The sequence below is a fragment of the Ailuropoda melanoleuca genome, chromosome 5 (genome assembly GCF_002007445.2).
Source record: "Ailuropoda melanoleuca isolate Jingjing chromosome 5, ASM200744v2, whole genome shotgun sequence".
In the NCBI taxonomy this organism is placed as follows: Eukaryota; Metazoa; Chordata; class Mammalia; order Carnivora; family Ursidae; genus Ailuropoda; species Ailuropoda melanoleuca.
Genome location: NC_048222.1, coordinates 29752488 through 29767603, shown reverse-complemented (window position 1 = coordinate 29767603; position 15116 = coordinate 29752488). Strand labels below are relative to the sequence as shown.

The window sequence follows — 15116 nt, the reverse complement described above, 5'->3', positions numbered from 1 at the left end:
AAAAAAAAAAAAAAAAGAGTGTCGTGTGTAGGGGGCCCCTGGGTGGCTCAGTCGTTAAGTGTCTGCCTTCAGCTCAGGGCATGATCCCAGCGTTCTGGAATCAAGCCCCGCATCGGGCTCCCTGCTCCGCTGGGAGCCTGCTTCTTCCCCTCCCAATCCCCCTGCTTGTGTTTCCTCTCTCGCTAGCTGTCTCTCTCTCTGTGAATAAATAAATTTTTTAAAAAAGTGTCATATGCAAACACGGAAATAAATTTATCTGTGAAGCTGAGGTAGAGGCACACCCTTCCCATTAGAGACAATAAAAAGTGCAAGATTTTTAAAAAGGAGAGAGAGAGAGATTAGTATATTCTAAAAGCTCTTTCTAGAAGCTTTTACAATAAAAAAATAGTATCCAGAAAAAATGAAAAAGGATGACATTTTTCTGAGAACAAAAATTATTTTTAAAACAATAGCTAACATTTAATGATTGCTTACTTTATTCCAGACACTGTCCTAATAAGCACTTTGTTATACATTTTTAATTAATTTCTCTCAGTGATCCCATGATATAAAGGACAACTATTATCTCCATTTTATAGAAGAGAGAACTGAAGCATAGAAAGGTTAAGTAACTTGCCCAAGATCATAGCAAGCCAAGATTCAAAGTCAAGCAGTATGGCTCAAGAACTTGCAGGCTTAACTACACTATACCACCTCTCTGACTTTTTTCTCCCACCTCTCTCACTTTAAACAAAATCAACAGAGGTATAGAGGTTTGGAGGCTCCGTGCCTCAGACCCAGATCAATGGCAACAGAAAACAACCGGAGCCCTATCTAAGACGCCTGGGCATACAGGTGTCTATGATCCAGACTCTCTCTTTCCAATATCATTTCTAGCTATGCTCCACCCTCAAACCCTACATTCCAGTGACACAGAACCATATGCACTCTCTTAAAGGTCCCCTTCTGTTTCTCAACTCAGTACCATTACTCATGCAGCTCCCTCTGCCCGGCATCACCTTTCTGCCCCTGACTCTCTGTGGCCCCCACCCCAGGCTCCACAGATACTTTTTAATGCCTTACTGGGCTTACTGTTTACAGGTCTGTTTACAGCTTTAAGCAGTTGAATCCCTGAAAGGGAATCTTGTCTCATTTGTTTTCAAATTGCTAGTGCTTGGCACACAATTCAGGTGGTCAGTAGAAGTTTCCTGATAGAATCAATGAATAAATGGTCTCAGAAACAGAGTCCTCAAAGGCAGCCCAGGGTAGGGGGTGAGGGGAAGGCTAGACTCCCTATCTGAGAATGGCTGACACACCACCTACAGCTGACCATCCAACTATCTTGCAGCAAATCTTCCTCAAAGAGACCGAGGACCCTCTCCTGTGGGCTCAGAGGACTAAGGAGCCACAGCCAACTCCACCTGAAAGGAAGGGAGACAGTGAGGACTCTGCTGAGGTTCAGGAAAAGGATATCTTACAATATATTGCCAGGCCTCTAACTTCACATCAGCCTCTGCTAAGACATATTCTCAAATGAAATGTATTCCTGAACTGCAGTCCCTTCTTTCACATAAGTTTAAAAAAAACACAGATTCAAAAAGAGAGAAAGGACACAAAAAGAAAAAGGAAAGAAAAACAGATTTCTCTTAGAAATGGGAAATGTATGTTTTCAGCTCTGCCTGAGAAAGCACTACACAAGAGGGCTAGAGGCACTGGGCTTGAATGAATTTAGCCAATCCTTATCTGGATTTCCTATATATTGGAATTCTCCAACTTTCAAAGACTCATACATGCCACAAATGGCTGCCCAGCCTCCTGCCCCACCCCAACTGCCATAGAAACCATTTTTGGAAAATCAAAAACAAACTGGGAACTTCCAGAGTATCTGTGGAAATCAAAAGCTACGAAATTAAGAGTAACTTAAGGGAGCTGACCCTGTGGGACATATTTTGAATTTGAATTAGAATCGGTCTAATTAGAGTAGCAGTCCTCCAAAAATATGTTCTCTACATGTCTCCCCCCGCCCCTCCGACTTAGCTAAAATCATATATCCTAAAGAACTGGGAATTTTGGTGCAAAGTGAAAGGAGCAGGGCATGCAGGCCTGGGAGGGTGGTAGGTAATGAAGGGCTTCAGGTAGAATTGGGGTGACAGGGTGCATGAGGAGGACCTGAGGAGGTGGGAAAGAGACATCAGAGGAAGACAAAGTGTATCAAGAGCGAACTTCAGCTATTTTAGAATTTAGTCTAAGTCAGTGATTCTAACCCTAACACACTCAATTCCACGAGTGGTGCTGCCAAGAGTGACAATGTTTTCTAAAATAATGACGAACACTTGGTAAAGCTCAAAACAATCTTCCCCCATGGTAGCTGCAGTCTAGAACATTCACTATAGTTTAAAGCTTACAATATTTTGTGTTTATTACAACAGAATTAGATTCTAGGTTTATACAATTTAAATGGGTAATTAACCTATGCATCTAACAAATATTCAAAATTCAAAAAGGACAAAGGACAATGCTTCTTTTGTGTGAAATTATTCTGCACACTGGATGATATCAGCATCTCTAGCCCGCTGACTAAATGCTGGTCACACCCCTAATCAACCACAAAAAGTCCTTGCTGAGATACAATGATCTCAATGATCTAAAAGATCTTACTCCAAGAAAGGGGAGAGAAAAAACTTTTTTCTTCTTCTCCATCTCCACTCCTTCAAATGGTTCCCTAACAACCAAGACCCAGAATTCCATCTACTGAGCTTATATTTTATATAGTTAACCCACTATGGGTCTTGTGAGCTAACTTGGAAACCTAGTCAACATTCAATACACTATTTCTACTGGAATACACACTCTAAATCCCAAACTTAGAAATAAAATTTGAGAACATACCACTTCCATAAGTCAGAGACTTAAATACACTGATCTCTCATCATCAATGTTCTAATTTTTAAAATGATATGCTGACATCCAAGCTACACATGACTACACTATAAAGATTAAGTATACATGTAAAATGATCATTGCTGTGGCCAAACAAAAAAAATGTCAATCCAACCAATATTTTTTTTTAAAGATTTTATTATTTATTCGACAGAGATAGAGACAGCCAGCGAGAGAGGGAACACAAGCAGGGGGAGTGGGAGAGGAAGAAGCAGGCTCATAGCGGAGGAGCCTGATGTGGGGCTCGATCCCATAATGCCGGGATCACGTCCTGAGCCGAAGGCAGACGCTTAACCGCTGTGCCACCCAGGTGCCCCATTCCAACCAATATTTTATAATACATCTAGTCCTTATTTTTATGGCAAGAAGGTACAAACAATACACCCTTTACCTAAATTCTAATGTGTATTACTTTACACTTAAGTTTTCCCCTTTACTATAGATACTGATTGATTCTACTGCTTATAAATACTGGATAATGTTCTTTAGTATCTATAATCAGTATCAGTAGCAAACACCTGCCTCATCACACAAAAATAAAAGGTCCCTTAACAATACTGGGTGAATTGGGTTTCTTTGCCCTTCTGCTCCCCTCACCACTATTGCCACTCCCCATGTCTAAGGTTCCCTGAATTCCAGCCATGCGCTCCCACTCCACACACCTTCTGCACCCACTCAAACCACCCTTAAATTCTCTGGTTTTCAAAGCAGCCAAGGGACCACAGTCCCTGCCATCATGGAGGATGTAGATAATTGGGCTGTCATAAAAAGAATCTTTTTGGGGGCGCCTGGGTCCCTTAGTTGGTTGAGTCTGCCTTCGGCTCAGGTCATGATCCCAGGGTCCTGGGATGGAGCCCAAAGTTGGGCTCCCTGCTCAGCGGGGGGTCTGCTTCTCCCTCTCCTCCTGCCCCTCCCCCCAACTCGTGTTCTCTCTCGCTTGCTCTGCTCTCTCAAATAAATAATCTAAAAATATATATTTTTCTTTCAATGATTAAAGCCATACTTACAAATTATTCTTCAACCAGTTTCTATATTAGGTGAGGGTAATTAAATGACCACTGAGGGAAGCCTGGGTGGCTCAGTTGTTGGGCGTCTGCCTTTGGCTCAAGTCATGAACCCAGCGTTCTGGGATTGAGCCCCGCGTTGGGCTCCCTGCTCAGTGGGAAGCCTGCTTCTCCCTCTCCCACTCCCCCTGCTTGTGTTCCCTCTATCGCTGCCTCTCTCTCTGTCAAATAAATAAAATCTTTAAAAAATAAAATTAAAAAAATAAATGACCACTGATTTTTTTCACTCTAAGAATACAGCATATGATTATGCTATGTTCATAGGTTACATATAAGTAAATCCACTAAGGATCCAACCCTGTATATATATTTCAGTTATTTCACCTATGCTGAGGTCTAAGTTTCCTCTGTAGTATGCCTTGGTATATATAAAAAAAAAAAGATAAACAGAAAATAGCCCTTGTTCCCTTCTCTCCTTAATACAAAGAACATTCATACATTCATCTCCACCTCTCTGTATTACAATGTTAAATGTAATTTCTAAATAATCAAAGGGCTAATTCTTTAGATATGTTAGGCACAACCTTAAAGATGTTGAAAAGTATTATCTTCAGAAACTAACATCAATCTCTCTTGAGAAACTTTAACAAATACTAGATAAATAGTAATAGGCACTGTTTACTGAATACTTTTTCAGGACCAGACACTTTTATAAATGATTTCTAATCCTCAAAACCACATTGTGTGCTGTTGTCCCCCATTTTACAGATAAGTAAACTGAAGCTTCAAGAAGCTAAAAGACTTGCAGAACACAGAGCTTGTAAGTGGCAGGGTCAAAATGCACAGCCACCTTTTAGAATCCAAAGTTCTGGTTCTTTCTGCTACACTGACGTGCCTCTCAATCAATTTTTCAAACCAGGTAATTTCATTATTTGTGAACCACACATTAAGCTGCTGTGTGTCAGATACATACAACAGTACTGCTTTAAATTTTTATTGCTTTTAAATACCACTTTTTAAAACACGAGACAACATTTTACAATAAACCTTGGAAAGCTATAAAGAATGTAATATAAAAGCTATGAAATTCAAATTTTAGTTCCTTTAGTAAAGATGAAATGGTATGCAAATGGGGTGCCAGCTTAAAGAACAGAATGAAACTCATACCCAGGGCAGTCTGAAGACCCAATAGTTAACAAAAACCCAAATGCCTGAAGAACAGCACCCCCTTTCTTTTAATGTACATGACTGTTATTCTGACAAAGAGCTAAGCCTCAGATCCATTCCAAGTAAGAAAAGTTATGGGTCAGGGACGCCTGTGTGGCACAATCCATTAAGCGCCAGACTCTTGGTTTCGGCTTAGGTCGTGATGTCATGGGTAGTGATCTCACGGGTTGTGAAATCAAGCCCCACATCCAGCTCTGTGCTAGTTTTGAGTCTGCTTGAGTTTCTCTCTCCCTCTGCTTTCCCTGCCCCCTCCATACACATTCTCTCCTTCTCTCTCTGAAATAAATATTTTTAAAAAAATTATAATCTATGGGTTAGTAATTATAAATTACCCTAATTATTTTTACTGAACTTGCCTAATTTGAATAGTGCTCCAAAAAGATTTTGTTTTCAATGTTCTGATATTTGCTTGTGACTAAAATTTACAAATAAATCAGAATTTAAAAACTAAACAGAGGCAAAAATAAAGTGGCCATCTGGTTTACCGCAGATGAAGTAAAAAAATTTCAAGACACAACCACCAGAATGGCTAAAATGAAAGAGATAAAAAATACCAAGTGTTGGCAAGGATGCAGAGCAACCAACTCTCAAACACTCCCAGTGGAAGTGCAAAGTGGTGCAGACACTTTGGAAAACTGTTTAATAATATCTATTACAGTATAACATGTTTATATACTACAGCCCAGAAATTCTGCTCCTATGTATATCCCCGACAGATATGTGTACATTTGTTCACCAGACGACATATACTAGAATGTTCCTAGTATTCATCACAGCCCTACACTGGGAAACTAACCAAATGTGCATCGGTAGTAAAATATATAAATAAATTGAGGTATATTCACATAATAGAAATGCCATACAGCAACGAAAATGCAGAATCTATAACCTGATACAATAATAGGGATTAATCTCACAAAAATAACGTTGAGCTAAAGAAACCAGACACAGAAGCATACTTACAATATGATTCCATTTACATAAAGTACAAAAACAGACAAAACTAATCTGTGTTGTTAGAAATCAGGACAGTGGTTACCCCTTGGTAGAGACAATGATAGAAGACACAAGAGGGCTTCATAGGTGCAGGCAATACTGTTTCTTCACATGGATGCTGGTGACAAGAGTACATTCATTTGAAAGATTCAGTAGATGAGAAGCATACCATAGCAGAGTAGTAAAGAGAATCGGAGTGCCTACCTCTGAATCGCAGTTCCCTTACTCGTTACGATTTTTTTTTTAAGATATTATTTATTTATTTGACAGAGAGAGAGAGCACAAGTAGGGGAAGCAGTAGGCAGAGGGAGGAGAAGCAAACTCCCCACTGAGCAGGGAGCCCGATGTGGGGCTCGATCCCAGGACCCTGGGACCATGACCTGAGCCGAAGGCAGATACTTAACAAATGAGCCACCCAGGAGTCCCTTACTAGTTATGACTTTGCACAAGTTGCTTAACTTCTCTGTGCGTCATTTCTTCAACTATAAAGTAGGGCTAATAACCACCTCATAAGGTTAGCCTGAGAATTACATCATTGTAAGACTTATTCACGCAGTTGGTTATTTTATTATTTGCTAAGTTAAAAAAATGCTTTATTCTGAAGCAACACAAAAAAATGTGAAAAGGAAACAAAGACATACATGATTTGACCGTTACTAGAAAATGAATAAAATAATTACTTAGGACATCATGGTGATAATAAGTAAAGTCTAGTACAAAGAGGCATGACATGGAAGTTGAGACTACTCCTACAAGCCTTCACCTACACAGAGCCTGGGCCAGCAGTCAGCCTCTCTGAGCGTGCAGCTCCCCAGTGTCCCCTGGCAGCTGGCCACGATGATCACTTCAGGAGGATGAGTAATAATGAGGGGAGACACTGATCAGAAACTAAGAAGGCTGAGCTCACAGTAGGCTCTCTTATTCTCCAAGAGGACTCTGAACTCTTGTATGCTTCTGAATTTCACCTAATACTTATGTTTTTAAAGAATTCATCATAACTATCAGCCATGTCTCTGTCACTCAGAATCAACATTTCCTGCAGCTATTTAGAGTAAATAATCAAGACTACTGGTAGGTTTCTAAAAGAGCCAGTCAAGGGGCACCTGGGTGGCTCAGTCGATTGGGCATCTGCCTTCGGCCCAGGTCATGATGCAGAGGTCTTGGGATCAAGCCCCAAGTCGGGCTCCCTGCTCACCGGGGAGCCTGCTTCTCCCTCTCCCTGCCACTCCCCCTGCTTGTGTTTTGTCAAGTAAATAGGTAAATCTATAAATAAATTAATAAAATAAAGTAGTCAGTCAAGTGGGTTACTGTCATCCATACCAGGGTAGTGTCCCTAACTTCTCTGATCATGTTAGAATAGCTACTCTTTATTAAACCCTACCTACATGCTAGGCACTATAATAATTACTTTATCCCTAATCCTCAAAAAATTCTGCTAGGTACATGGTATTCTTCCTTATTCTCACCTTTTACAGATAACAAAACTAAGGCTCAGAAAGGCTGAACTGTTCATTAAGTGACAGAGCTAGAAGGTAAAATCAGGCTTATCTGGCTCCAGAGTCCATACTCTTTCCCTGAGCCATAGTCCCTTGACTTACTTGACAGTCAGTCATACTTCTTACAAAAGGTCATTAACTAAGGTGAGCTAAAACAAGAATAATCTAATGTAGTAAAAAATCAATTTTGGATATTTTTCAATGATTACTTTTGTTTACAAGTAAAGGTCTTCTCCTGGGTCTCTTTAAATGAATACTGTGCACTGCAGCTATTAAATCCCTTAAAAGATGTTTACATTTCTTCCCTCCTGAATCCCCAGTACCCAGATCAGGGTCTGGCCTACAGCAGGCACTTAACAAAAATATCTTGAAGACCACCTCCCTCAAATCTTGTTTACCAAAATATTAACAAAGAAGATGCATTCTTGGGGCACCTGGGTCAGTCATTAAGCATCTGCCTTCGGCTTGGGTCATGATCCCGGGGTCCTGGGATCGAGCCCCGCATCGGGCTTCCTGCTCAGTGGGAGCCTGCTTCTTCCTCTCCCACTCCCCCTGCTTGTGTTCCCTCTCTCACTGTGTCTCTCTCTGTCAAATAAAATCTTAAAAAAAAAAAAAAAAGATGCATTCTAACAAAACACTATTAATATCCAAAACTTCATGACCAAAATGAAACATGAGAGTCACTAGGATATCCTTCCTGCTATTAAGACACTCTCCTCCAGGTCAAGTGGCACTGTCATCATCAACAAATAATTATTAAACACCTACAAATGTTTATTTAACATAGTAACTCAGTATACCTTCTCTTCTTTTTCCCCATGAGATCTGGCAAGCCACAGAAGCCATAATTTCCCTCCAGGCAGACCAGCTTCTGTAGGTATCAGAGACCATACAGAGATACAAATGTCACACATGATTAGGCCATTTTTCCAGGATAAACAAATAGAAAGGCCCAAGGAGTCTGACCTGTCCCTCAACCAGATCAATGTCCTACGACCTTCTTCCTGGAACCCTGATATTGCAGCCCCAAATAACCTTCTCTTCCTCTTCCTCCTCAGTCAACCACACAACACTAAGGAAACCAGAAATTTTTCCCAGTGTCTGTCATACCTATTCTTATTTCATCCAAAAGAGACACTCTGTTCACTAAGGATCCACTGAATATGGCAGCATATATTATTAAAATTTTTCTTTAAAACTCTATACTCAAGAGAGTGCAAAGAATACGTGTGCACTAAAGAGAAAAACACCAGAATTAGAAAGCTGGGTTCTAGGGGCACCTGGCTGGCTCAGTTGGTGGAACAAGGGACTCTTCATCTCAGGGCTAAGAATTCAATCCCTGGGTTGGGTGTAGAGGTTACTTAAAAATAATAAAATCTTAAAAAAAGAAAGCAAGCAAGCTGGGTTCCATTGCACTACCTTACCTTCCATTGCAACTTGGGCAAACTGTTTATCCTCTCTAGGCTTTAGCTTCCTCAGACATAAAATAAGAGTGGAACTAGTCCGGGGTTATTCACCTAGTTCCAGGATGCCTTGCAGGATTCAGGCATGTGCTTTTGGGGTTCATAACTCTCCCCCAGAATTTACATAAGAAATTATCTGTTTGCATATGCAGATTTTTCTGAAGAAGTCTATGGCTTATGTCAAATTGTCACACAAGTTGTGGCCCAAAAGATAACTATGCTCATGTTTTACTGAGCACTTACTATGAGCTAGGCACTGTGCTGTCTTTACATATATTTATTCACGTAACCCTCAAAATAACCCTTCGAGGGGCACCTTGGTGGCTCAGTCAGTTAAGTCCCTTTGGCTCAGGTCATGATCCTGGGGTCCTGGGATCAAGCCTGGGATCGAGCCCCAGGTTGGGCTCCCTGCTCGGCGGGGAGTCTGCTTCTCCCTCTCCCTCTAGCCCTCCCCCCCACTCATGCTCTGTCTCTCAAATAAATTAATAAAATATTTTTTTTAAATATAATCCTCTGGGGCGCCTGGGTGACTCGGTCATTACGCGTCTGCCTTCGGCTCAGGACATGATCCCAGGGTCCTGGGATAGAGCCCTGCATCCAGCCCTCTGCTCTGCTGGGAGCCTGCTTCTTCCTCTCCCACTCCCCCTGCTTGTGTTCCCTCTCTCGCTGGCTGTCTCTCTCTCTGTGTCAAATAAATAAATAAAATCTTAAAAAAAAAAATAACCCTATAAGTTAGATTACTATTATTATCCTCATTTTACAGTTGAAGAAACTAAGCCAGAAAGAGTCTGGGCTCTTAAACACGATGCTATATTATGTCCGATCATCTCTAAATCCTAAAATTCTCTGATTCTATGTTTATTCAAATTAATAGTTTTCCTTTAGTTAAATTTTCTATACCATTTCACAATTATTAGTCCTACTTTTAAATCTTTATACAGAACAACCAAACTCATGGAACACCCAGATGAATGATACCCGAAAAAAGAATATATTAGGAAGTTAATCCAAGTAAAGGGTCCAAAGGCACCTTCCAACTCCAGCCTCCAATCTGCTTTTACTTTTATAACATGGTGATTAACAGATGTATCTGAATCTAATTACTAATTAAAGTCTAAAACCAAAGTAACAGTAAATAAGCTGGAGTGTCAGCCAGAAAAGGGGACGCAGTGGCAGCAAAATTGTCTCACCTACCACTCCAGGCAATGAGACGACCAGGAAAGATCCATTAGTCCAAGGCCCCTGTGTCCCTGTTGACTGGCTCCACCCCCACTCTTTCCTCCGGAAAACCACTAGTGTGTATAAGGCTAAAATCACTCTCCCCTTGAGATACAAAGGCTGGCTGAAAGTATGAAGGCATCCCCAACACCTGTCTGGAATAAGGAGTGAAAACTAATTGGGCGGGGGTGAGGGGGCGCAAGCGAGGACGGGGTGACCTGCTCGTTGGTGTAGGAACTGAGTGGGAACCAAGCCGGGGACAGCCGGCCAGGAGATCCTTGAGGGTCGGGAGGCTTAGGGAGTCTGCGAGGGTCGAGAGGAAAGCCCGGGGCACCCCCGCAAGGGCAGAAGCACCCTGCACCGGAGGGCCCAGGGCGAAGGAAGAACAGAGTGGTGACAACGGTCGGGGCCAGCGGAGCGGGCCGGAGACTGTCCAGCTCGAGTTGAGGCGAGGGCCGCCACGGAGTCCCGGCTCGGGCTAAGAAGAGGGAGACCAGCCCGAAGGAGGGCGTACGGGAGGAGGGTCGAAGGGGGTTAGGAAGGGCCCCGGGACGACTGGGGGACGGCGCTGGCGCTCTCACCGGGACAGGTGCTTCAGGATCTGCTTCTTAATGATCCCGGCCATGCCGGAGCCGCGGCCCGCGTGGAAGGCAGCCGGGCAGTTGTGGCCTCCTCAGTCGTGAAGAGGCGGCCCCTCACCTCGCCGCGGCGCGGGGACCGGATGCCGCCGCCACCGCCGCCACCGCCGCCGCCATGGCGCTCTCGCGCCCCTGCCCCGGCTCCGGGAGCTCTGCCACGATCCCACCCACCCCGCGCGGCGCCGCGGCCGCCAGCCCCGAACGACGGGGAGATCGCGCGCCCCCAGCCCGGCTCGCAGTGGCCGAGGCGCGCGCGATGAGAGGGCCGCGCGTGACGAGAGGCGGGGGAGGCGCGTGCTGAGGGGCGGGGCGAGCGCGCGCACGCGCGGCGGCGGCTGCGGCGGGCGGGCTAGCTCCGGCCTCTTTCCCACGGCTCTGCGGTCCGCCTCTCTACCCAGGGAAATCAGAAAGGCTTTCCCCTCCGAAGTGTGTGAGGTTCCGGCAGTTGTTTTGAAGCATAGGGGAAAGGCGGCATCTTTGTCATTTTTTACAGGAGTTCACTAGATAATTGCTCAATGCCTCGTCCATTTCTCATTCATTTCCCTCACACATTCACTCCTTATTTGTTGAGCACCCGCGGACTCTATTCCAGGCATCAGGCTGAGGAGTGACAAGTGGTCTCAGGAACCTCACGGGCCCTTAGAACCGCTTCGATCTGCTGCCTTGTACTGAAGAACTGAGAAGGGGGCACCTCATCATCATCTCTGCCGCTCTCAGCTTCTACCCGGCTAACCAATAGGCAAATGTTTACTCAACATATAAGGAACTGAAGCCCAGGAAGGTGGTTGAAAAACTCTGCCCAAGGTCACGACTACTTAGTGAAACTCAGGACGAGAACCCTAGTGTTCTTCCTCTCAGTCCAGTGCTATTTCCACTCTATGTCGTTCATACACTTAAAAGTGTAACCCATATGCTGCGGACACCTGTAGAACTTGTGGCAAAGGTGAAAAGGTGGCAGTTTTCTGAACTTAAGCCTTACAACAAAAACCTGAATAAAATACTGAGACAGGCTTATAGGAAATCTGGGCATCTATTCTTTTTGTAAATAGGTAATACATGCACATAATACAATTGTTACCTGATTCCAGAGATAGTTCAAGCATGGTCAACTATATAAATGTTAATTTTTTAAAATAATCAACAAACTTCATGCATTCCTATGTGTATCTTATAGTAAATTTAGTTTTCCCTAGAAGTTCCCCCCAAAATTACCCTTTTTTTAATCTTATGTTTTTTAAGATTTTATTTATGTATTTGAGAGAGCATGAGCAAGAGAGCATAAGCAAGGGGAGCAGCAGAGGGAGAGGGAGAAGCAGACTCCCCACTAATGTGGGGTTCGATCCCAGAACCCTGGGATCATGATCTGAGCCAAAGGCAGCTGCTTAATGGACTGCGCCACCCAGGCACCCCTTCACATCTTATTTTAGAGAGAGAGAGAGCACAAGTGGGAGGGGCAGAGGGAGAGGGAGAGAGAATCTCAAGCAGACTCCACGCTGAGCACAGAGCCCATCGCAGGGTTCAATCTCACCACCCTGAGATCATGACCTGAGCCAAAACCAGAAGCTGGAGCATAACCGACTTTGCCAACCAGGTTCCCCCCGCCAAATTACCTTTTTAAAAGGTAAGCAAATAATCCTCAACCTAGGTGCTCTATTACCCAAATCCCTCTAACAAGACTACACAGTCTATCATTATTTGCCCCTCTGCCCACCTCTCAATTGAAAACATACTAGGAACCAATAGATCTTATGAAAGAAGTTTCTTGCCAGGATTATTGACCATTATCACTCCCTCCAGATTCACCCATCAGCTGTAGGAGCTTGGGGCAATTTCTTGCATTTTGTGCTTCTTTTCCTAGCAACTGATTGGATATCTGACTTCAGCTATGTAAAACAAAGCCTGCCCAAGCTCAGATTCAGCATCCTTGTTGAACAATTCATCATGCCTGGTGAATGAATTATTTTTGTTGAAAGCAAAAAGTCATGTTCTAAAAAATATGGCCCCTCTAGGGACCATGGAATAGGAGAATTCGTACTCTAACCAATGGTATTAATGTGTTTTTCTTTATCCAGTGCTAAGAATGCAAAGCATATAGGGGGCGCCTGATGGTGCAGTCGTTTAAGCGTCTGCCTTCGGCTCAGGGTGTGATCCCTGAGCCCCACATCAGGCTTCTCCACTAGGAGCCTACTTCTTTCTCTCCCACTCCCCCTGCTTGTGTTCCCTCTCTCGCTGGCTGTCTCTCTCTGTCAAATAAATAAATAAATAAAATCTTAAAAAAAAAAAAAAAAGAATGCAAAGCATATAAAAATAAAAGGAATTTGGGCCCAATCCATACATTTTTTAACTTAAACATTTTGAGATGATTGTATATTAACTTTCATTTGTAAGAAATAATACAAAGAGATTCTTGTATCCTTTACTCAGTTCCCCCCAAGGGTAACATGCTGCAAAACTTTTAGTATGGTATCCCAACCAGAATATTGACATTAATACACTCAGTATACAGGACATTTCTTCCTTTCTGAATGAAAGCCTTTCATTTCCTTTTCTTGACTTATTGAGCAGGCTACAATTCCTGGCACTTGCGTAACAGGACTGGTGACAAACTAAGAACTGGTTCTGAACTCAGATTCAGCTGCTCACCACTCAAAAATCAATACTCGGGAGACAAGTGATGGTGGGAAAGGAACAGTTGCATTTTATTCAGGAAGCCAGCAACCTGGAAAGATGGTCAACTGACATCTCAAAGACCATCTTCCACACCCAGGGGAGCTGGAAGGTTTTAAAGGGGAAGTCATGGGTAAAGGGAGGGAGACTATGTGTAGGAGAAGAAGGTGCCCAGGCGATTAGGTTAGTCCTTGGTCGACATGACCCTGAACAGATTTGCTGGCATCGGTGAATAAATAAATAAAGCTGTTTTCAAATTTAGTCAGACTTTATCTTCTGGGAAAGTTAGGTCCTTCACTCCACAAGGCCAGTGGCCTGCAAGTCTCAAGGAGAGTATGTTAGATCTACAAGGGACTTTGGTCAGCAAGCAAGGAGTGCAGAAGCTGGAAGCAAATTAACCCTTAGGACCAGTTGGAGTGATATTACATTGACAGTAGATATATTCTCTCTGTTCCCAATCTTACAGGAAAACCATTCATTCTTTCACCATTAAGTATAAAGTTAATTGTAGATTTTTTTGTGGATGCTCTTTTTCAAGTTGAGGAAGTTCTCCTCTATTCCTATTTTGAGAGTTTTTATCAAGAATTTGTGTTTAATTTTTCAAATGCTTTTTCTGCATTGAATATCATGTTCATGTGATTTTTCTTCAGCCTGTTAACGTGGTAGATTACACTGATGGACTTTCAAATACTGAACCAGCCTGCATCCTTAAAAACCTACCTCATTTGGGCATGGTATATAATTACTTTCATAAATTGCTGAATTCTATTTGTTAATATTTGCTTAAGAATCTGTGTATATTTCCTTAATGGCTAATGATGTTGAGGATCTTTTCATGGCATATAGGCCATTTGCATATCTTCTTTGGAGAAATGTCTATTCGGGTCCCTTTTAAAATTTGGTTGTCTTTTTATCATTGAGTTGCAGTTTTATATTCTAGATACAAGTCCCTTCTCAGATATTATATTTGCAAAAATGTTCTCCAATGAAAAGACAATTTCATTTTCCTGATTATGTGTCCTTTGAAGCACACACACACACCTTTTTTTTTTTTAAGTTTCTTTCTTTAAGTAATCCCTACACACAACGCGGGGCTCAAACTCATGGCCCTGAGTCCAAGAGTCACGGGTTCTTCTGACTGAGCCAGTCGGGCCCCCTGAAGCACAAATTTTTTTAATTTTGATGATATCTTTTCTTTTCTTCTTTTGCTGAGTGCTTGTAGTTTATACCTAAGAAATAGTTGTGTAATCCAAGGTCAGGAAGATTTACATCTATGTTTTCATCTAAAAGTTGTAGTTTTAGCTCTGACATTTAGGAATTTTATCCATGTTGAGTTCATTTTTGTATATGGTATGATGAATGGGACCAACTTTGCTTATCTGTCATGTGAATATCTAGTTGTCTTAGCATCATTTGTTGAAAAGAATAATCTTTCCCCATTGGAATGTCTTGGTGAAAATCAACTGCTAATAAAAGTAATGGTCCATT

General features: G+C 42.5%; 1 protein-coding gene across 2 annotated transcripts in view; it reads right to left on the bottom strand.

The window, feature by feature from the left end:
* The window catches only part of UHRF1BP1 (UHRF1 binding protein 1), a 63021-nt gene extending 51771 nt beyond the window's left edge, over positions 1-11250 (bottom strand). For both annotated transcript variants that reach the window (XM_002914361.4, XM_034660575.1), the window contains exon 1: positions 10905-11250. In XM_002914361.4, the coding sequence (XP_002914407.2) occupies positions 10905-10948 (44 nt within the window). In that variant the 5' untranslated portion in view covers positions 10949-11250. The remainder of the gene's footprint in view (positions 1-10904) is intronic.
* Between the last annotated feature and the right edge of the window lie 3866 nt (positions 11251-15116).